Source organism: Lissotriton vulgaris, chromosome 9 (genome assembly GCF_964263255.1).
Source record: "Lissotriton vulgaris chromosome 9, aLisVul1.2, whole genome shotgun sequence".
NCBI classification, from domain to species: Eukaryota; Metazoa; Chordata; class Amphibia; order Caudata; family Salamandridae; genus Lissotriton; species Lissotriton vulgaris.
In genome coordinates, this window is record NC_141697.1 from 322,902,606 (window position 1) to 322,926,490 (window position 23,885).

The following is a 23,885-nucleotide window of genomic DNA, read 5'->3' on the forward strand; positions in this document are numbered from 1 at the left end:
ACCTCTCACAAAATTGTGACTTTGTAACAGTGCCTTGGATGCGTAGTGCACGGTGGATCTCAGTTCCTGTTCCCTTGCTATGTACTCAATATATATTTATTAACACAACAGATTTAGGGATCTGTAGGCCCTGATTGAGGAAAGCCACATGAGGAAAATGTGAGATCCACTGAAGGCAATTGTCGTAAAACAGGCAGCCGAAAGGTTGGGATTAAATGGCACAATGTTCGTGTACAGTTCGGGCCATTGACTTGTGTCTCCATGTCCAGAGGTGGTTCCTGCAGATGTTTCCACATCCCTAGGGTGGTAAACGGGGTCTGAAGTACTAAGGAACCCAAGAGAGCTGTCTGCGGAAGTGGTTGAATTTCTTGGTGCAGGAGGGTACCGGCTGAGATACTGGTAGAACAACTACATGCTAGTGAAACAGTGACAGCAAGTGTGTGTTTGAGTTTAAAACATTTATAAAGCGCACGTTCATCTGGCGGTTTCTTGGCGCTATGGTGTACTGAACCTCAGAGAACAGGAAGGTCGAGAGAGAAGAGAGTGGTTTATAGTGGGAAGGCTTGTAGAAAGAGAAAGGTTTTCAACGCCTTTCGGAAGTGAGAGTATTGAGTGGAAGATCTGAGGTGGGCCGGTAGAGAGTTCCAGAAGGTAGGGGCGAGTGTGGAGAATTTCGAGCCCCCCCACTTTTTGCGCCTAAAGCGGGGAACTGTCAGCAGATTTTGGGAAGATGAGCGCAGTTCCCGGGCGGGGGCATAGGCTTTAATTTCAGAGGAGATAAAGGCAGGGGCGGATCCAACCCGAGCCTGAAAAGTGATACATCCCATCTTGAACTGGGATCGTTCTCGGATGGGGAGCCAGTGTAAAGACTTGAGGAGCGGGGTGACGTGATGGAATTTGGCCAGGTTGTAGACTAGGCGGGCAGCCTGGTTTTGGACCAGCTGTAATCGCCGCATACTGTATGCGGGCATGCCACAGTATAGGGCATTGCCGTAGTCTAAGCGAGAGATAACCATTGCCAGGACAATGAGCTTTAGGGCAGAGAAAGAAAAGAAGCGGGAGATCCTACGGATGGTGAGAAGTGAAAGAAAAGAAGAGGACACCGCTGAACTAACCTGGGAGTGCAGGGTGAGTTGATCTGTCAGCTTGATCCCAAGCGTTTTCACAGAGGAAGATGGAGAGGGAGGGGGACCTAGGGAGGGAGGCCAAAAAAGGGGGGTCCAGGGACTGGAGCAACCACCTGTCAAAACCAGCTCCGTTTTGTCTGGATTTAATTTCAGGTGGTTGTAGTTCATCCAGTCCCGGATGAAGATCATAATAGATTGGAACTTGGCCATGGACTCAGGGGATGGTGACAAAGAAAAGATAAGCTGGAGGTCGTCCGCATAGTTGTAGACGGAGACCTACATTTGCTGAAGGGCAAAAATGAGGGGGGCAATGTACAGATTAAATAGAAGTGGGGAAAGGGAGGAGCCCTGAGGAACCCCGGATTGTACCTTCTGTGGATCCGCCGAGAAGTCACCCAGGCGCACTGCTTGGGTGTGGTCCCTGAGGAAGGAGGACAGCCAGACGAGGGCTGAGCCTCCAACCCCGGCCGCCCTGACACCGGAAAGTAAGATGGAGTGATCAACCGTGTCAAAGGCGGCGGAGAGGTTGAGGAGGACCAGGGCCTGGGGGAGGTTGGGGTCCATGCCCTCTCTGAGGTTGTCGAAGACCGATAACACCACAGACTCCGTGGAGTGTGCGGGCGGAAACCGGCCTGGCGGGGGGCTAACACCCGTTTTCCTCCACGAAGGCAGTAAGCACTCTGGTCACGTGTCGCTCCAATACCTTCCCCAGAAAGGGCAGTAGAGAGATGAGGCGATAGTTGACAAGAGCAGATGGGTCAGCGCCAGGTTTTTTGAGGATGGGGACAATGATGGCTGATTTTAGGGATGGAGTAACAATGCCCTGAGACAGAGAGCTGTTAAGAAAGGTACGAGGGGGTTGCACACAGATCGAGTAGATGTGCCTGAGGATGTGAGCAGGACAAGGGTCTAAAGGGGAACCTGATTTGACCAAGGGGAGGAGGGAGAGGAAAGTCTCTTCAGTCAGAAGGGGGAACGAGTCAAGGCGTGCCTCGACTGATGGACACCGGGGTCAAGAAAAGAAGGGGAGGGGGGGGATATTGGCTTTGATTTTTGAAATTTTATCCAAGAAATAAGTATTAAGGGAGTCGCATAGAGCCTGGGAGGGGGAGGGTTTGAGGGTAGCTCTATCGGAGTAGGCGAGATCGTGGACAATAGAGAAGATTTCTTTGGGCTGGTTTTCGGCAGCCAAGATTTTTGAGGAGAAATAGGCCGTTTTAGTGGTCAGAATAGCTTTTTTATATTGAGACAAAAGGGTGGTGAACTGGGCTTTAAGGTTGGGGCAATAGTCTCGCCTCCAGGCTCGCCCAGCATGACGGACTGTAAGTTTTAAGGCCTTCAATTCCTTGTTGAACTAGCGGTTGGTATCAATCGCCCATCTGGAGGACACTCTCCAGAGGGGGCGACCGAGTCGCAGCCTGACAGAAGCCAGGAATTGATAGAGTCGGCTTGTGCAGAGGTTGACAGACAGAGTAAACCCGGACTGGAGGAAGAGAGTGTGGCGGACAGAGAGGCCACATCCACCTGCCTCCAAGAGCGTGCCCAGATGTTTTTGGGAAGAGAGGGCTTGGTGTCTGGGCTAAGGTGTAGGGAAAAAGAAATCAAGAAGTGGTCGGACCAGAGGCAGGGGGAGATGGACAAGGAACCTATAGGTCAATTGAGGGACCAAATCTGATCAAGGATGTGGCCCTGAATGTGAGTGGGGGAGTGGACGTGGGACTCCAATTGAGGGAACGAAGGGTGTCCGAAAATTCTTTGGAGGTAGAACATTCTGCGGGGTCAGAGGCCCAAAAATTGAAATCACCTAATACCACGATGGAGGAATTGTTGACCGCTAAGGTGGCCACAAGATCTTGGAACCCGGCGAGAAAAAGTTGGGAGGGTTGGGGGGGACAATACATGAGCAAGCAGGTAAGTGGAACTTTAAAGGATGGGGAGCGGACAACTAAGAAGTCTGACGAGCCAATGGAGGAAAAGGTTAGAGGCTGAAAGGGGAATTCTCTGCGGGCGATCAGGGCGACACCACCGCCCAATTTACCTGAAGGTCGGTCGGTGCGCATCGCGTAATAAGTGGCGGGGAGAGCAGCTAGCAAGGAAGGGAGGGAACTGTCACAGAACCAAGTCTCTGTAAGAAATAAGAGATCTGGTTTGTGCGAGTCTAGTAAGACAAAAAGTTTGTGGCAGTGCTTAACTGCTGACTGTATGTTAAGATAGTAGATGGAGAGGGTAGTAGGCCCAGGGGGAGCAGGGGGATCGGGAGAAGGGCTAAGAGGGGGAGGGGGAGGGGGAGAGCAGGGCGAGAACGAGAGAGAAGGGGAAGAGCACGAGGCAGTCAATCCCAATCTGTCGATGTGCTCTGTCACAGGGTCATCTAAAGGCCACGGGCCTTGGAGTTTGTAGAGTTGCGCAGAGGAGTATTGTACAGTCTGGGCATGGTGGGGGGGCCCTAGGCCCGGCCGGTCGCGGATGGGCGCAGGCGGGCTTGCCTTAGGCACGCCTTCGGCATGCAATCGTCGCACCCGCTGCGCTCGTCCGCTGCGCGTCCGAAAGAAGCACATGATTTATAGGGGGTAGGGTGACGGCGGGGGGGTGTGGCCTCTAAAAAGGGGCGTGGCCTCGGAGCTCGCCGGAATGGCGGCAAGAGGTGGTTTCAGTGCTGAAGCTGCGGCAGCGTTAAATCCGCTGTGCGGGAACTCGAGGCAAAGTGGTGAGTTAAAAGTACAATTTATTCAAGTGACAAACAATTTGTTAAAAAAGATCAAGTCGCGCTCCCGGCTTCCGCCTCAGGAGGTTTGTGCAATCTGATGTGGCGCTTGTAGTCAGCGTCTATTTATATGCAGCAGCGGGGGGCGTGGCCTCTAAAAAGGGCGTGGCCTCGGGGCTCGCCGGAATGGCGGCAAGAGGTGGTTCTTCAGGTGAGGGTACTAGTTGAGCTGCTGAGCGTAACACATGCACACTGGTCACTGGCGTAACGAAACTTGAGGGGGCTTCCCTGCAAGGTACTTGGAAGGGCCCTCTCCAGACTCAATCAGGAGCTCGCTGGCCAGAGTACTGTGCTGAGGGGGGCCATTGAGCTTGGTGCCTCCCCCACACCGGAGGGGGCAGTGTTACAACACTGACTGGTGAAACAGTGGGACCAAGTGGAACTTCAGAGGAGGGTACTGGTTGAGCTGCTGCCCGTAAACACATGCGCACTGGTGAAACAGTGGGACCAAGTGGAACTTCAGTACTGGCTGAGCTCCTGAAGACGGCATATACACACTGGAGTAGCAGAGCCAATAAGAGAAACTTCAGTCTATAACACAGGCTGAGATGCTAAAAGCTCTATGAACAGAAATATGGCCTTCCCTTGGGGGAATTATTTTAATGAACAATGTTTTGAGAAAGCAATCCTCACTCAGTCGTTGCGCTCCTTTTTTGTATTCCATGAATGTACTTCTAGGTTTTGGTATAAATAGAGTGTGCGTTCATTAGTAAAAGTATCATGTGCCAGGCAGGTATGCATTCAGAACTATTTATTATTGCATTAAACAGTAAATATGGATATATATTTTTTAAAGATTTTTGTATTATTATTAGTGAATTTCGAGTTTTTTATGTTGCTCAGAAAGGATTGCAGTTGAATTAGTCCTTGTATTCTTTGTAAAGCGCATCATACTAAATATTCAGCATATGAATTGCTGACGGAGGCTAAGTTTGAAGCTTGAGAAGTACTCAAATTGTAAAATGCGGAATTCACAAGTAATAAAATGAAGGTTTTTTTTAAACTATATGTGTAATCACTGTATACTGAGATTATAAATTATTCTATATATATGTGTGCCTGGAATATGACATTTTTATGAAAGAACATGCACTGTATTTTTGCCAATTACTAGATGTAATTTTGATGAAAATATTGAAAACAAAAAGGTGAGCAATTACGAAATCAGTATTATGTTTTTTTAAATGTTTTTATCAAAAAACTCAGCCCGTGAGAACACCATGATGATTTCTTTATTTATTTATTTATGTATTTATTTATTTATTTATTTGAGAGTTTTTGATAAGGCGGACAAGACCCAAGGGTATCAAATGACTGAATCAAAGAGAGAAACATGCCCACCTTTCCAGGTGTTAGTATAGATTCGTGCTTAGTTAAATATATGCTCATCTATAAAATAGAGAAATGTATCGACCAGTAGTAGAGGCTATATAGAATTTTATTGTATATATTCGGTCAAGCATATGTTTCCTCATCGTAGATCTGGATGACCAATTGTAAACTATGGGTTGTCAGACACAAGTCGGATCTTTCTCTTAACTTTGTTTTTAGGTCATGTCCCGTACTCGGAGCACATCGACGTTCTAGTACTCTGCACTTTGAATTCAACTGGAGAATAAGGGGACATATCTGAATCCCTTTGGCATACACACGTCTACGTTTAAACGTCGTTTGACACAGAGCCCCTTTGTGGGTCGGAAATATCACCACATATAAAAGATTACATCTCAGAAGACTTAGCCTTGATAAAGTCGCGGGACGATTTCCCATATATGCGACGAAACACGTGTCGGCTGTTTGAATACCCGGAGATTAAAGAAACAAGAAAAGAACTCACTTGTAGATTATTTGTGCTTACACTGTGCAGCTGAAAAAATATTTGAGACACCCTCGACGTGTGCGGAGGATCTCTATGTTTATGTACTTAGTTGACTTAGGTCACTAGCTTTGGGGAGGTTAGTGGTTCTCCTCACCTTGCAGCACCACCACATATGATTAGAAGGTTTTGAAAAAATACAAGTGCTCTTCTCCTGTGTGGCGCCATCAATCCTAAATAAGTATATCACAGACCAGTAATCCTCTTAAGTGTTTTAAGAGAACTCAATGTCCATTTGTGCCAAGGTGTCTGTCGAGCAGTATCGCTCTCACCTTTTTCTTGAAGGTGGCTAGTTAGGGGTTTGTGTGTAGAGCTGGAGGGAGTGAGTTCCAGATTATGGGTGCGCTGCCAGAGAAAGAGCATACAGGGGTCCTTTCCTTCTTGAAACAGGGTGATGCCAGTAGTATTGGGTTGCTGCTTAGGAGAATGTGTAATTTTCTTGAGCTTTCCCGTTTCTTTGATAGATATTTAGGGGATTGCGTGTGAATAGCTTTGTGTGTGGTGTTCTGTCCATAATTCTTTCAGCCTTGTTGCTCTATATGGTCCTGGACCTCCTAGGTGATTTGAAATATCCCTATAATGTGCAGCAGTGGGTACTTTATCCCATATAAGGTGTCAGAATATCCTATGACATAAATATTGTGCCCTAAATGTCATTTACAAACATATTGCCCCATTGGAGTTAATCGTAGAAAATCTACACCAAATAAGACAATTTTATACACAATATTTGGGACACACTATTTCTGTAGACGATACTCTGACGTATAGCTCCCGGATCGTCTGGTGACAATGTTTGTAACTTTAGAAGAAGGTTCTGATAGGTACACATGCACACTTGTATTTCAGCCACATTCAGTGCAACTTCAGAGGAGGGTACCATCTAGGCTGCTGATGGGCACAAATGCACGCTTGAATTTCAGTGGCACTCAGCATAACTTCAGTAGAGGGTACTGGCTAAGCTGCTGATGGGCACACGTGTACACTTGCATTTGGGTGACATTCAGTTTAACTTCAGAGGAGGGTGCCTGCTAAGCTGCCAATGAGCACACATGCACGCCTGTGTTTTGGTGACACTGAGTGCAAATCCAGGGCACGGCACCGGCTAAGCTGCCGATGGGCAAACATACACACTGGGCACACCTACACACATGTATTTCGGTGGAAGATACTGGCTAGCTGCCAATGGACACACCTGCACACGTGTATTTCGGTGGAAGGTACTGATTAAGCTACTGATGGGCCCATATACACACTTGTTTTTAACTGGAGGGTCCTGGTTGAGCTACCGATTGGTGTATATACACCCTTGTATTTCACTGACGCTCAGTATAACTTCAGTGGAGGGTACTGGCTAAACTGCTGCTGGGCACACCTACAGGCCTGTGTTTCAGTGACAGTCACTATAACTTCAGAGGAGGGGACGGGCTAAACTGCTGATAGGCACAAACACACTCTGGGCACACCCACACACTTGAACTTCATTGGAGGGTACTGGCTAAGCTGCTGTTGGTCACATGTGCACGCTTGTGTTTAAGTGACACTCAGTGTAACTCCATAGAAGGGTACTTGCTTAGTTTCTGAGGGGCACACGTGCACGTGTGTGTTTAAGTGACACTCAGTCAAACTTCATAGAAGGGTACCAGCTTACCTTCTGATGGGCACACGTGCATGACTGTGTTTAAGTGACACTCAGTGTAAGTCCATAGAAGGGGACCGGCTAAGCTGCTGTTGGGCATACGTGCACGCTTGTGTTTAAGTGGCACTCAGTGTAAGTCCATAGAAGGGTACCTGCTTAGCTTCTGATGGGCACACGTACAAGTTTGTGTTTAAGTGACACTCATTGTCACTCCATAGAAGGGTACCTGCTTGGGTTCTGATGGGCACACGTGCACGCTTGAAGGGTACCTGCTTGGGTTCTGATGGGCACATGTGCACGCTTGTGTTTAAGTGACACTCAATGTAACTCCATAGAAGGGTACCGGCTAAGCTGCTGTTGGGCACACGCGCACGCTTGTGTTTGAGTGACACTCAGTGTAAGTCCATAGAAGGGTACCGGCTAAGCAGCTGCTGGGCACACGCGCATGCTTGTGTTTAAGTGACACTCAGTGTATCTCCATAGAAGGGTACCGGCTAAGCTGCTGTTGGGCACACACGCACGCTTGTGTTTAAGTGACACTCAGTGTAACTCCATAGAAGGGTACCAGCTAAGCTGCTGTTTGGCACACGCGCACGCTTGTGTTTAAGTGACACTCAGTGTAACTCCATAGAAGGGTACCGGCTAAGCTGCTGTTGGGCATACGCTCACGATTGTGTTTGAGTGACACTCAGTGTAAGTCCATAGAAGGGTACCGGCTAAGCAGCTGCTGGGCACACGCGCACGCTTGTGTTTAAGTGACACTCAGTGTAACTCCATAGATGGGTACCGGCTAAGCTGCTGTTGGGCACACGTGCACGCTTGTGTTTAAGTGACACTCAGTGTAACTCCATAGATGGGTACCGGCTAAGCTGCTGTTGGGCACACGTGCACTCTTGTGTTTAAGTGACACTCAGTGTAACTCCATAGAAGGGTACAGGCTAAGCTGCTGTTGGGCATACGCGCACAATTGTGTTTGAGTGACACTCAGTGTAAGTCCATAGAAGGGTACCGGCTAAGCTGCTGTTGGGCATACGCGCACGATTGTGTTTGAGTGACACTCAGTGTAAGTCCATAGAAGGGTACCGGCTAAGCAGCTGCTGGGCACACGCGCACGCTTGTGTTTAAGTGACACTCAGTGTATCTCCATAGAAGGGTACCGGCTAAGCTGCTGTTGGGCACACATGCACGCTTGTGGAAGAGTGACACTCAGTGTAAGTCCATAGAAGGGTACCGGCTAAGCTGCTGTTGGGCACACGCGCACGCTTGTGTTTGAGTGACACTCAGTGTAAGTCCATAGAAGGGTACCTGCTTAGCTTCTGATGGGCACACGTACAAGTTTGTGTTTAAGTGACACTCATTGTCACTCCATAGAAGGGTACCTGCTTGGGTTCTGATGGGCACACGTGCACGCTTGAAGGGTACCTGCTTGGGTTCTGATGGGCACACGTGCCCGCTTGTGTTTAAGTGACACTCAGTGTAACTCCATAGAAGGGTACCAGCTAAGCTGCTGTTTGGCACACGCGCACGCTTGTGTTTGAGTGACACTCAGTGTAAGTCCATAGAAGGGTACCGGCTAAGCAGCTGCTGGGCACACGCGCACGCTTGTGTTTAAGTGACACTCAGTGTATCTCCATAGAAGGGTACCGGCTAAGCTGCTGTTGGGCACACACGCACGCTTGTGTTTAGGTGGCACTCAGTGTAACTCCATAGAAGGGTACCAGCTAAGCTGCTGTTGGGCACACGTGCACGCTTGTGTTTAAGTGACACTCAGTGTAACTCCATAGAAGGGTACAGGCTAAGCTGCTATTGGGCATACGCGCACGATTGTGTTTGAGTGACACTCAGTGTATCTCCATAGAAGGGTACCGGCTAAGCTGCTGTTGGGCACACGTGCACACTTGTGTTTGAGTGACACTCAGTGTAAGTCCATAGAAGGGTACCGGCTAAGCTGCTGTTGGGCACATGTGAACGCTTGTGTTTGATTGACACTCAGTGTAAGTCCATAGAAGGGTACCGGCTAAGCTGCTGTTGGGCACACGCGCACGCTTGTGTCTGAGTGACACTCAGTGTAAGTCCATAGAAGGGTACCGGCTAAGCTGCTGTTGGGCACACGCGCACGCTTGTGTTTAAGTGACACTCAGTGTATCTCCATAGAAGGGTACCAGCTAAGCTGCTGTTGGGCACACGCGCACGCTTGTGTTTAAGTGGCACTCAATGTAAGTCCATAGAAGGGTACCGGCTAAGCTGCTGTTGGGCACACGCGCACGCTTGTGTTTGAGTGACACTCAGTGTAAGTCCATAGAAGGGTACTGGCTAAGCTGCTGTTGGGCACACCCGCACGCTTGTGTTTGAGTGACACTCAGTGTAAATCCATAGAAGGGTACCGGCTAAGCTGCTGTAGGGCACACGCGAACGCTTGTGGAAGAGTGACACTCAGTGTAAGTTCATAGAAGGGTACCGGCTAAGCTGCTGTTGGGCACACGCGCACGCTTGTGTTTGAGTGACACTCAGTGTAAGTCCATAGAAGGGTACCGGCTAAGCTTCTGATGGGCACACGTACAAGTTTGTGTTTAAGTGACACTCATTGTCACTCCATAGAAGGGTACCTGCTTGGGTTCTGATGGGCACACGTGCACGCTTGTGTTTAAGTGGCACTCAGTGTAACTCCATAGAAGGGTAAGCTGCTGTTGGGCACACGTGCACGCTTGTGTTTGAGTGACACTCAGTGTAAGTCGATAGAAGGGTACCGGCTAAGCTGCTGTTGGGCACACGTGAACGCTTGTGTTTGAGTGACACTCAGTGTAAGTCCATAGAAGGGTACTGGCTAAGCTGCTGTTGGGCACACGCGCACGCTTGTGTTTGAGTGACACTCAGTGTAAGTCCATAGAAGGGTACTGGCTAAGCTGCTGTTGGGCACACGTGCACGCTTGTGTTTGAGTGACACTCAGTGTAAGTCCATAGAAGGGTACTGGCTAAGCTGCTGTTGGGCACACATACACGCCTGTGTTTAAGTGACACTCGGTGACGCCTGGCACTGCAGGTTATATACTGGGAAGCAGATTTGCCACCTATTGGCTTGTGTAACCTGAGCTATAGCCCTGCTGTCTAAGGGCTGAGGCTGTCACTAAAAGTATCGTCAGCAGTATGAGGCCTGGTTTGCTTGTCTAATATTGTGTTAAAGTGAAACCACGGATCTCTTTTGCCACAGGAGGCCCCATTGGAAATTGGAAGTTTTTTCATGGAACTGCACATGCAATTAAAAGGAAAAGGGGAAAAGACATAAGTCTAAAAAAATGTGTTTTCCCTGCCACTCCAAAATATTTATTATGGCACCAGGCCTACGGAACTACCAGCGTCAGACTGGTACACAAATATTCAGCAACTCTTATAATCTACTGAAGGTATTCTGAGGGCAGCCTCAATGAGGTCGGTTATGAGGGCATAGAACGGCAGCACAAGCCCTATCTGACTGGAACATGATGCCGAAAAATTAAGGTAATATTAAGATGACGTATAACTTTTCAACAAATCAGAGTGCCGCCATTTTTTGTAACATATTTGTCTCTAGGGAGTAGCTTGCTGCATGGGCAGGCCCACACTTCCGGTGTTCCATTCCTCAACAGCGGAAGAAGCTTTCTAGCTGGTTGTATGCAGTGGGTTTTATATAAATACCGAGCAGTCCAAACATAAATGCACACATACTTTCAAACATATACTCATACATATGAATGAGATTTAAAAAAATGTAGTTACCCTAGTTAGGCAGAAATACCTTCAGTGATGACTGAAGCAGTGAAAAGTGCAAATACAGATTGTGTAGTGACACCAAGTGTGAAGTTATGGGCTTGACCGAGCCCTTAACCCCAGCAGAAGCAGGTACACGCCATATTAGCGTCGCCGCAAGGCAGTCAAAATATGGCACGGATAGTGGTAGTGAAGCAGTGACCCCTTTCGGTGAATTGAAGTATTGGAACAAGGGGCCACACTGACAAAGGAGCCGCGCCGACATTTCGAGGGATGTGCGTTTCAATTCGCCCGTTATTGTAACATTGCATGAACTGACAAAACGGGTTGGCTCAATCTAGGACAATAAAAACCTCCTGAGAGGCTTGGCCGCGTGATATCATCACATTGTGGTACAGCTGGTGACTAGGGTTAAAATTAAAAAGGGATGTGAATTGTGCCGTTGCTGATCTGATGTTTGGCGCGTTAAAGAACTAGAAAGATAAGATTTAGTAAGATCGTTGAGTTGCCCCGTCTGCGTCGGTGTGCACGGGGCGCACGCGGCAGTGTCTGGCGGCGAGAGACGCTCGCGCCGCTGTCAGAGGCTCCCAGGGCTTGGTTTCCTATTTCACGAGCTACAGTCACCCACCCGTTTAAAGTTGATAATGTGCGAATTAAGCACTCCATGCAGCCCGCAGTCAAAACACCCTCGGCGCCTGGGTCACTGGATGAGGCTGAGAGGGGTGTGAAGGTCTTTCTGAGGCGAGGGGTCCACGAATCGGCCAACAAGGGAAGGGGTGGATGAGGGAGGGAGGGATAGAGGAAGGAAGAGAGGGTGGTGGGCGGATGGATGGAGGGCAGATGGATGGGTTGGTTTGCAAGGATAGATGAGTTAGTCGGTTAACTTGCTGGGCGGATGGATGGACGAACAGACGGATGGGGGATGACCAGGTAGTTGGGTTAGCAGCTGGACAGCTGAATAGGCGTTCTCTGAATGCATAGACACGAATGAATAGGCAGAAGAAAGGACGGACGGGAGGCATAGTGGATGGATGAACGGATGGCTTAGTGGATGAATGGACGGACGAAAGGACGGATGGATGGATTTGGGCAGATGAGTGAAAGGATGAGTGAATGGATTAATGGACGAATTAATAAAGTGTGAAGAGCAGCAGTCTGTCCCTATAATAAATAGGTTACTGGAGGTATTGAGTGTTATTAACTCTTCGAAAGGATTAAGACGATGGGTCTTTAAATTAGCCATTCAGGATAAGTGGCAGGACAGATAGACTGATGCATGATGGATGAATGGATGTGTAGTTAGTTTGCATGAAGAGGTGATGTGTTTGCTGGAAGCATGGCCGAATGAATCGACAGCAAGGCGTCAAGAAGAGCAGATGGACTGATACATATGGAATGTGTGGATGGAATAATGATACCAAGTGGAGCTTTCCTAATGCCGCAGCTTAATTTGACCCCCAGCGGCGGTCCCTGACTAAAGAAGAGGAGTATACTGGCAGTTAGTGGAACCCAGTCATTTCCTGGAGCCGCTCCAGCTCTCTAGAGCCCCCTCCCTACCCGACGACCGCAGACGTCTAAAGACGTCCTTCGATTCCACCCAGAATAAGAACTCTGCCTGTTTAAACTCTGTCTTGACCAAGATCACATCACTATTCTCGTTTTCCTCCCAATCCCCACTATCCTCCTTTACTCCTTAAATTGTCAGAAAACTCAGGCTTTTTCCTTCCCTCCTCTCTTTTCTCAACTGCCTATCTCTTCCTTCTAAAAAAATAAAACCACTCCGCCTCGAGGTTTTTGCACTTATTTTGATGCAGGCTTCAATATAATTCGGAAAATAGTTGTTTATTTCCCATGGTATTGTAAAGAGGTTTTAGTTACCGTAGCACTGGAGATCCCGCGCCCTACCCATTGTTCCTTATGTAAAACCCACTGATTTGAATCTTGGGTAAAGGTGTACTACATAACATTGTGATATAAGTAAATTGATAAATAAATAAATAAACAAACAAACACATAAATAAATAAAACGAACAAACTTTACCTCGCAAGGCCCTAGAGGTGTGAACTGAAGTCGAGGGGTCAGTTAGTGTCCCTTTCTCATATATGTCTTGTGTTATATCACTCGAAAATAGAAAAATGCATCGTCCAACTGATAGCCACAATATTATTTGAAAAATGTGCTCTCCTCTTCTTAGGGAAAAGGCACATTGAAGTGAAGAGGAAGACACGCACAGAATACACACGAGTAGAGGTGGGTGGATCACTGAAAGCTCGAGCCAGAGGCCTAGCTCGGGCTCAGCTCTAGGTCCTCTTTGAACCTCGAGCCCAAAACGAGCCGAGCTTTAACTGGGGATGATGTGGTCAATTGGCTGCAGCTGCCGAACGTGTATTATCAGGAACCGAGTTCAAATCCAGGCCTCGGCTCCTCCTCCTCCAAATCCTGGCAAATCTCGCAGTCCTGATAAAAATGTAAACTAACTAGTTTGTCCCTTTTCTGAGGTGCACTTATCATGTTGGGAGAGGTTTGCTCTATATCAAACTGCTCAAAATAAAATGGGGATTCTGCCTGTCACCATTAAACTTTGATGTCAGAAAGATACCCATCCAGAGGCTGAATTGCGCAGTGGCAAACTGGAAATATATAGAATCAATCCCGGCTTCCATGTTTGACCAAATTGTGTGATCCTAGTCGAAAGCTATTAGCGAGCCTCCTTTTTTGTTCATTACCACATTGAAGAGCACCTCAAACACGTGAGTTTAAGATGTGCGCTGAACTAAAACCTCGATTGCGTTTGTGTTTTATTATTAGCCTGCAATTGTGTTCCACCTATAATAAGAGTCTGGGCAGCATTTATGGTGTGCTTGACAACAGGCGTGCAGGGTCAGACATCAGGGCGGGGCAGGAATGGTTCCCAGTTCATGTTTAAAAATCCAATTTTATTAAATAGTGCTCAAATAATGTCATGTACTAAGGTGAGGCTCTCCCGTGCGTGTTAAATAAATACACTTTCTTGAATTTTGAAGACACCTTCTCATACTGCACCATGATGTGTGCTGCGTGATTTAACTCAACTGCCAAATATCGTAAAAGCTCGGCTCGTTCACAGGCTCCTAGAGCCAAAGCCCGCCCTTCTCTCTGCTCCGGCTCGGCTCTCCTTGGTCCTTTGTTGGCTCGCCCACCACTAGACAAAGGGGCACGAACTCCAAAGGGGGATTTCACTTCCCCCTCATGAGTGGTACGTATTTAAGAGCATTTCTCTGATTGCGTACATAAAATAGAATGGTGAAGAAGTGCGTCTCATATCGTGTCAGCGTGAAAAGGAGGGCGTGGGATGGGAGTGGAGAAGAGAGACTTGTGGGTTTCAGTTTAGGGCATTTTGCTGCTGCTGTGTGCGCCTTTTCCAAGGGCACGGCTTTTCTTATCCTGCCAGTTACACGGGTCATTATGTTTTTGATTTTTTCCTCAAAAACAAAAAAGACTGCAGTGGCGGAGTAGCTGGGGGTACATGGTGTCTGGTCTGGTCGCCTCGGGAGTGAGGCTCTGCAGCCACAGTGAAGGGGCTGAGGCGAGCGCCAGGGCCGGGTCTGCCTGCAGGGGGCGGTCTGGCCCGCCCTTGGTGGCCGACACTTGTAAACAGGCGCAAAAGAAACCAGGTGCGGATACAATTGTAAATCACTGGCTTCCATTTTCATGCTATGTGCAATGCATCGACTCAGACCATCACATGTGCAGGAAGGGTGAAACAAAGCAAATCAATTACTACCTACCTTTTTGTATGTCAGTCCAAAGACCTTTGTGTATTAACTCAAATCTAGTAAGGAACTAGGGTGAATATACAGCACAACAGCCAGCCTTCAATATTCCAAGTGTAAAAAGTCAAAACAAACATGAGTATTTTGTCCATCCATATGTGCAATATTAAGGACATTTATGTGTGCATCGTCACTCATATATAGCTAAACAGATACACAATCTACTATACAAATGTATGCATTTATATGTATAAGCGCAGATACCCGCTCATTGTGTACTATTTATAGATATATGCACATATGCGTATGTATGTACGCACACATAAATATGTATGCACACGCACACACACACATATTTACTATATACGCATACATAGATGCATTTATTTGCAGAGATTGCAGAGAACATAGGAATCAGAAGTACGGAAGATGGACAGACGGACGGAAGGACAGACAGAGATAGATAGATAGATAGATAGATAGATAGATAGATAGATAGATAGATAGATAGATAGATAGATAGACAGACAGACAGACAGACAGACAGACAGACAGACAGACAGACAGATAGATAGATAGATAGATAGATAGATAGATAGATAGATAGATAGATAGATAGATAGATAGATAGATAGATAGATAGATAGATAGATAGATAGAATAGATAGATACACTTTTTGGGTTTAGCCATATACCAATGTGTGTGTTTCTGTACCAGTGGAACTCTTTTTCTTCCTATGTCTGTGTGTTCTTCTGTCTCTTTTTGGCGGTCTGTCTAACTAACAGTCTATTAATTAATCGTGTGTCCCTTTTCCACACTATTGTGTTTTGATTTTCCTAAGAGTCCATGCAGGTAACTGGAAACTGGCTGTGTCATAGCACCCTTCTCCTCCAGCCATAACTGTGATTGGCTCTCTGTCTGCCCGTCTGCCCCGTTCCCTAACACTCACATCTGTCTACCTATCTATCCAACGTTCTCGCCATTCGTGGGGCTTATTGCAGCGCCTGGCAAACAGTGGTTTATTTTCCAGGCGCTGTACTGCAGAAACACCATAAATCGCACATCGGTCTTCGGTAAAGGCTGATGGGCGGAAGGGGGGGGCAGACAGATGCGCGCAAACACCTTCCGCTACTGCACATGGCGAAGGGCCAGGGTCCCCGGGACTGAAGCCACCATGAGGCACTTTACTTCCAGCAGTTGTCCCTCCCTCGAAGGGTGTGGTCAACCACACCGCCCAGAGCAAGAGCAAAGATCCGCCGCGGTGACAGGACCCTCTCCCCTTGTGAATTATGCCCCTGGGGCCCCCAGGCTGCGTCGCAGCGCTTTCAGGGGTCCCTGCGCTGAACGTTTTGAGAATTCCATGCTACGCCTGAGTGCTGCCGTTCTGAGCGAGATGCCAGAAGCATAGCCCCCTCCCCTCCAGTATCCTAGAAACCACAACCCCCACAAAATAACACAGCTTGGGAGGAAACCGGAAGTCCGTCTAATAGCGCTTTGCATCGCGGAAGGCGGCGGTGCCACCTGCTCTCAGCACCGGAGGCACGCGCTGTAACTGTATGATGCCGGTGCATTAGCGTCGTCCCCAGCTGCGGCCCTAGGAGGGAGGGCTCCGATGGCTCCCTTGTCTGTGATGACATTAAACTCTCTGCGACCTAGCGCCTCGCATCTCATGTCTATGGGCGGAGCAGTGGGAGCTCTCATCAGCCCGCACCGCGTTCCTGCATCTCTGCATCCCTGAGATGCGCAATCAGCACCACGGATGATGGACCCAGGGAGGACCAGTGTGGTCCATGTGCCTTTCACAGAAGGTGCAAAATCTGCCCCGACCCCCACCCATCTCCACTCCAGGGGCAGCTAGACGAGACAAACCATGGCGGGTTCACCAAGTCACCACCTACGAGGACATTCGCAGACACTAGGCATTCACTGAGAACACCCCGCTGGGTTGAGGTTCGACAGTCACCCCTGTGCCCAGACATCACCTTACGTGCCCCTATCTGACAGGGCATGGCCGCCTTCAGGGACACCCGCAGTCTCCGGGCAGGTCCGAGGTGGGGGTGACCTGCCACACCTCAAACTGCAGCCAGGCGTCGACCAACCTGTGGCCATAAGCAGTCACACTTGCCCACCCCCGGCGCCCAACCCGCTCAGGTGTCTATAGCGCCGAGAAGCCACCCACCTTGAGAAGGGTCCCAGTTGACCTGTTTCCGCGGGTTCTCCAGCGGGAACTTCATCCTTCCTTTTGGCGCGTGGAAAATAGAGGTAGGGCAGGCCAAAAAACGCAACCTTGACCTTCTCGGCGCTGCACTCCAACATGAATTGGGGAGGGGCGGAGAGGGGGCTGCTGCTGCTCGAGTGATGGGCGGGTGGGAGCGGCGGTGTCTGCTGCCAGAGGTCTGGCACAGTTCTCTCGGTCGGTACTGAGGTGCCTAAGCCGAGCCCTCGGGAGTTGGATTGAGAGAGAGGTGGGTGGTGAAGATCTGTCGAGGTCTGGGATGGACCACTGCAGTATGAGCAATGCCAGTGGTGCAAATACGTCAGCCTGTGCGGAGCAGGAGGAAACCTGACCGCCGCCTCACCACTGGGGCTGCCCAAAACAAACACGCCCGGCAGGCACCGCCAGGAGAATGACAATCAGGGTGGGGGGTCAGGAGGGGCGCTCCCTGCCGCCTGCGAGCGTCGCTGCCACCAGCCGCACGCCACTGCAGTGCTGCTGCTCAGCGGAGCGTGGGACGCCTCCCTCCGCCCGCATACCTCACCGCGCGCACACTTCGCACATTGTATTTTTTTGTTTTTGTGGCGATGTTTTTTTTCTTCAAAAGATGGTAGTTATCGTTAGATGAGAGAACGCCAGAGGATTTTGACTTCGAATCCTTTAATATTTCAATGTCTTGGCTCTGGGTGTTTGAAATTCCCTGTGTCTTGGTGGGAAGGGTTAGTTGCATCGCTCCACCACCCCAGATTACCGACACTCATATTAATTCAGTTCCGCTCCAAATAGCAGACCTCAGACACGCACAGACCACATCTAGTCTCGGGGGTCTCAGTCACTTTCAATCCCTCATTAATTAAACAGCCCCCACTGAATATTGTATAGTAGGAGCTACAATGTAGCGCTTCACACACATGGCGAGGAGCTGTAAAACTCAACACCTCTACAAATACAACACATAAGATGACTGCAGGAGCATAGGTAGTGAATACATATTAAATAGGTATTAAATAGGTATTCACTACCTATGCTCCTAAGGGGGTTTTGGGAAGCTTCCTGTTTGGACAGAGACTGATAGAGACACAGAGACAGATAGAGACACAGATACAGATAGAGACACAGAGACAGATAGAGACAGAAACAGACAGAGGCAGACAGAGATAGAGACAGGGACAGACAGAGATAGAGAAAGGGACAGACAGAATCAGGGACACATAGAGCCAGAGCCAGATAGAGACGGGGACAGAATCATACAGAGACAGATAGAGACAGGGAGAGGCAGAGACGGATAGAGACAGAGACAGACAGAGACAGATAGAGGAAGAGACAGACAGAGGCAGAGACAGAGACAGACAGATAGAGGCAAAGACAGATAGAGGCAGAGACAGACAGATACAGACTGAGACAGACAGAGATGAAGACAGAGTTAGTCGCAGGGACAGATAGAGGCATTTAGAGGCAGAGACAGGGACAGACAGCAAGAGGTAGAGACAGACAGAGAGACAGGGAATTGGAGAAGGAGGCAGAGGAAGGGAGTCAGAGGGAGACAGACAGAGGGAGGAGGGATACAGATAGAGGGAGACAGACGCAGGGAGGCCGAGGGAGGGAGACTGAGGGAGGAGGGAAACAGACAGAGGGAGAGAGAGAGGGAGGGAGGGAGACAGAGGGAGACAGACAAAGGGAGGAGGGAGACAGACAGAGTGAGGGAGACAGAGGGAGGGAGACAGAGGGAGACAGAGAGAGAGAGGGAGAGGGAGGGAGACAGGGAGAGAAGGATGGAGACAGAGAGAGAGGGAGACAGAGGGAGTGTGATAGAAGGAGGGACATAGAGAGGGAAGGAGACAACGAGAGGGAGGAAGAAAGAGAGGAAGGGAGACCGAGAGGGAGGGAGACAGAGGGAGGAGGGAGACAGACAGAGGGAGAAAGATACAGGGAGACAGAGGGAGGGAGACAGACAGAGGGGGACAGAGGGAGGGAGACAGAGGAAGGGAGACAGACAGAGGGAGAGAGACAGTGAGGGAGAGGGAGGGAGGGAGACAGAGGGTGACAGACAAAGGGAGAGAGAGAGAGGGAGGGAGAGGGAGGGAGGGAGACAGACAGAAAGGGAGAGAGAGAGGGAAAGAGAGATAGAGAGATGTGTGTATCCTGGGTCTAGTGGCTTAGTGGATGAATGTGTCTCCTGCAGGGGGCTGTGTTCAACCTCATGGTCCCAGTTTTTTTTGTTGCTCTAGGCCCGCTCCCCCTCCTTTACTGACCCCGCCTCCACCGGTGCAGCTCTCAGCCACAAACCACACTGTAAATTTGGCCCCCGAGAGAAATTTTGTGTGTACCCATGCATCTACACAGACCTCAGTGACATCTCATTCTAATTTCGAAACTCACTTCCCTCTATAGTGACCTCAAACCCTCTGTTCCCCCCAAAAATAAATCTCCCATTTTCCAGACCTGCAACCTATCTATTGCAGTACCAGAAGATCAGACCCCCTCAACACGCAAGTGTCCATCTTTGCCCAGAATATCAGACCCCACAAAAGGAGATGACACCCTCTTATACCAGACCTGTACTCATCTCTACCCAGAAGATCCGAACACATCATCACACAAGTGTCCATCACACCAGAACCCCCCTCAAGAGGAGATGATACCCCTCGCCTTATTCCAGACCTGCATCCATCCCTACCTAGAAGATCAGAACCCCTTGGACCAGACTGGCACCCTTCTTCACTCTAAAAGAGCATATCTGTCCCTTTCCAGATCGGCATCGCACCCTCCCAGTACCAGAATATCTGAGTCCTCACCACTCAAGAGTCCATCTATACCAAGATCAGTCCCCACCCCCTACGAGACATTGATCCCTCTCAACCCCAGACCACCTCCTTCACAGCAGACCTGAGGTCACTCCTGAAAACTCAATTCCTCTTCAACCCAGAATGTAAACTCTCACTCTGGGATATTCATGCTTCCTCACCACAGGAGATCATGTTTATCTCCTTGACCCGAAGTCCAAGTGCATGAATTAAATACAGATTTCTTTCTCCGAGACTCTTAATGTTAAACACTGTACAAAATAGTACTACCCAATAGAGACACAACTCTCACTCATTTTATGATATCAGATCTCTGACTAGAGCTGGCAATTACTCTACAGTAAATAATTTCTCTTTTTATAAAGTCGCGACTAAGAATCCCTCAAAATCAAATGTCTCTATAGATACAATTATGCTGTAGCCCAGAAGGTCAGACCTCTTTCTAGAGCCCTCCAATCCTGTGCACTCTAGAATCTAGGATCTCTTTCTAGAGCCTGCAATCCTGCTGCAGAAAGACAGATTTTTCTATAGCAGCCTCAATCCCTCTACACTTTGGAAAATAAGCTCTATCTAGAACATTTAATCCCCCTTTACCTCGGAAAGCAATTTCTCCTTCTGGACCCCTAAATGCCTCTATGTCTGAGAAGACAGGAACACTCTCTTTAAAACATGTATTCACCCCACAAGATTGGCAAACGATCCAATAGATCTAGAGTATTCAATCCCTCCAAGAGCCCTTCATTTTTCAATCCTCTTTCTTGAGCCCTTACTTTCTCTATATCTCAGAAGATAATGTCTTTCTTTCAGCTTATCCCTGTCCAGCTCTCTCTGTCTCCCTTATCCTCTCTCCCGTTGTTTGTCTCTCTATCCCTCTTAATTTTGTTGTTTGTCTCTCGCTCTTAATATCGATCTTCAGCACTCTCTCTCTCCCTCAATCAAGCTACATCTCAGGATACAATAACACCCTAATTGGATTATGTCATTACAGAGAAACCTGAACAGAGATACACCGTTACCCACAAAACCCCTGCAGAACATAGCCCAGGGGTCCCCAACCTTTTCTCTAAGGAGAATTACTTCTGATCAATGTAAATCATCCTGGGCTACTAATACATTCCATCACTGATTATAGTGACCACCTCATGCATGGTTATCAGGAGTGGCCACCCCAACATTCGAAAGAGGTTACAAACAGAAAAGTCAAGAAAATGCTTAGCGCTGTAAAATGCCTCCTTGTAAATACTGAATTTACAGCCAAAATAGCAAGTGCCCTCTGACACCAACTGTAACAACTGCAGACATTATGTGCAACACAACATGAGTTATCTTATCATTTAAACATCAGCATTAAATGGTTTGGAAATGCAGTCCTTTAATCTTCAAAACATCATCATTTCAGTTTCTGGAAACACACACATTTTTCTAACAAATATCCACTCCCATTGTTGTTCAACAAAATTGATTCCTCAAAGAAAGCAAATAATTTCCCGAAATAGAAAACATTTGCATCAAAATTAAAATAAATTGTGTCAGTAACAATATGGTATCTTAACCATCAACTTGTCAGTTCCATCATGTGCTCATATGTACAAATACCTCTAATGGAAAAGTTCTGCATCGAATGCACGGATGCTGACATCACAAGCCCCGGCTGCCGACCACAATACCAAGAATGCCTCCAATATGCTCAGAATGAACACAACTCTGTCAGGGCCACAATTTAGCCAGAGCTGCAACCCACAATGATAAGGACGTCCACAATATGACAATCATGACCATCATAGGCCAGGAATTGCCTCAATAAGCCAAATATACTCAAAATATAGCAAGGGTGAATGACATTAACCCACACTAATACACAATTGTGCTTGAAATTCATCACTTATGATGGGGAAGGGGGTTATTCAGGTAGTTCTGTCAGCCCCTTACAGTAGAAATGGCTTTTCTTCAAGGAGGGTGCAATGCCAGACACACGCATAAGCACATGCAACATGCACAGTAGTGTGCATATGCACACTGACACATGCACACACATCCAAACACCACAAACACCCCCTGAAACAAGTGAGGTTGTTAACTGCTCCAACTCTCAATCAACCCCTGCACTCCTCAGTTTCTGGGCTGCTCAACCATCTGCCTCATGGTCTTTAACTTTTGCCTGCCGCAGTTACACACTAAAGCAAATCCACTCAGGCTAGTTCTGCTACAGTTCATACTGGGCCCAGTATTCATACACGCACAATCGGACTGAAGACAAGGGGGCTGCAAAAGTACCAGTCTCCATGGGACTTAACTCAAGTGAAAGTGGAGGCAGGTGGTCATGTTGCAGGCCATCAGAGTGTGTGAGGGCTAGCATGTGGCCCTGCCATTGATTGGCTGACTGCCACTTCAAGGGCCCACATTTGGGTCAACACTGTCTTCCTCAATGTGCCCAGACTCTCTAATGGCATACTGGGCTGGTCTTCTGTTCTACAAGCTGCTTCCACAGAGCAGAGAGCTACCAGTACCTCCCGGACTACATGTTGGAGACCTCTGGCATAGAGCAGAAGAGCTACCAGTACCTCCGGGACCACATGTTGGAGACCTCTGGCATAGTTTTTGCATACAAATTCATTTAGGGAAACCACTAGCTATCTTTACAAATTTTATAGGTTGCTACAATGAAAAATGCATCTCATTAAAATATTAGTTTTAAGGTTAGTGTTATAAAAGATGTAAATATAGGGGCTAAATATGCTAGAAAAAGATCAAGTAAGTGTTAGTTTAGGGGAAGACATTACAGGTCTTCCATTCGGGGTCAAGTAAGGTTTAGAGATTAGGCCCAATATTAACCTCAAGGTGATTGTTAGTTTTGGGGTTCAGGTTAGAATCAATGGAGATTATGATTATGGATAATGTTAGGGTACGTTTAGGAGAAGGAGGACAAAATACATTTTCATTGTGTAGGAACTTGTGACAGTTTTGTGAGGTCTCACCGAACAGACAGCTTTTAGTTATCTGTACGTGAAAGTCTACAGTAGACTGTACCAAAACTGACAGTGTGCATATAGCCTGCCCATTGCCTAACATTGCTTGGCTTCATTGTCATTCTCATTTGTCGTTGCTTCTTCAATGGCTTGCTTTCCTCTCCTTATGTTTGTCCTTCAACTCGAGCATAGCCTTTGACCATCTTTTTGTTTGGGAAACTTTTATCCTTCCAACGCTCAGGGGAATATTTTCTTTTGCGTTAGGCATCCCTTGAGATTGCATGAGTTTTCTAGTTTTCTCCCTCATGTGCTTATTTGCTTTGTCAGATATCCACCACCTTCCAAGCTCTAAGTTGTTCTCTCTTTCTTTTGCGTGCTGCTATTCCCCATGCTCTGTGTTGCTCTTGCTCTCATGTGCTCCTTTTTCCCTCTTTATCGCTTCTCTCCCAGCCTGGCTTTATTATTTTTTTATTTAATACTCCGCTCACACCCAGTCTATGTTGCTTCCCCTCTCTTGCTCTTCTGTTTCCGACCCACCCTAGTTTTATATTCTCTGGACGGCTCAGTAGCTCCCTTGTGCTGTCGGACTGTTCCGTTTGCTGAAAATGCATGTAAGGCTTTTTAGCACATTTGAAAATTATTTATTTTTCATGTACCGCACAAGGTGAGGAACACCATCTTGGATTGGTAAACAAGGAAGTACAAAAATGGTGCTCTGTATCATTCAATAGGCATGCGCATGTGTGGTGAGGCTATGCAAGCATACCTCATCAGACAGACATGGACGCACCTCTGAATGAAGCAAACGCCGGTACAATCATGAAGTATACCCACGAGTTGCGTATTCCATCATGATGCATTTTTTCCACCTACATTGCACAGCATCTACAACAGCCATTTTGCGTTTTACCAATGCTGTACATGATCACCAAAAAAAAAAAAAACAATAAATTCCAAAGGCAAGACCTATTGGCTTAGTCAGTGCTTCTTTTAGAG

General features: G+C 47.9%; 1 protein-coding gene across 3 annotated transcripts in view; it reads right to left on the bottom strand.

The window, feature by feature from the left end:
• Positions 1–23,885, bottom strand: part of KCNK10 (potassium two pore domain channel subfamily K member 10) — a 374,564-nt gene that overhangs the window by 346,405 nt on the left and 4,274 nt on the right. The window contains exon 1 of one of the 3 annotated variants that reach the window (XM_086937618.1): positions 17,084–17,316. The exons of the other annotated variants lie outside the window; for them this stretch is intronic. Within the exon in view, the coding sequence (XP_086793744.1) occupies positions 17,084–17,138 (55 nt within the window). The 5' untranslated portion in view covers positions 17,139–17,316. Of the gene's footprint in view, positions 1–17,083; positions 17,317–23,885 lie in introns of those variants that run through there. 3 annotated transcript variants of the gene reach the window in all.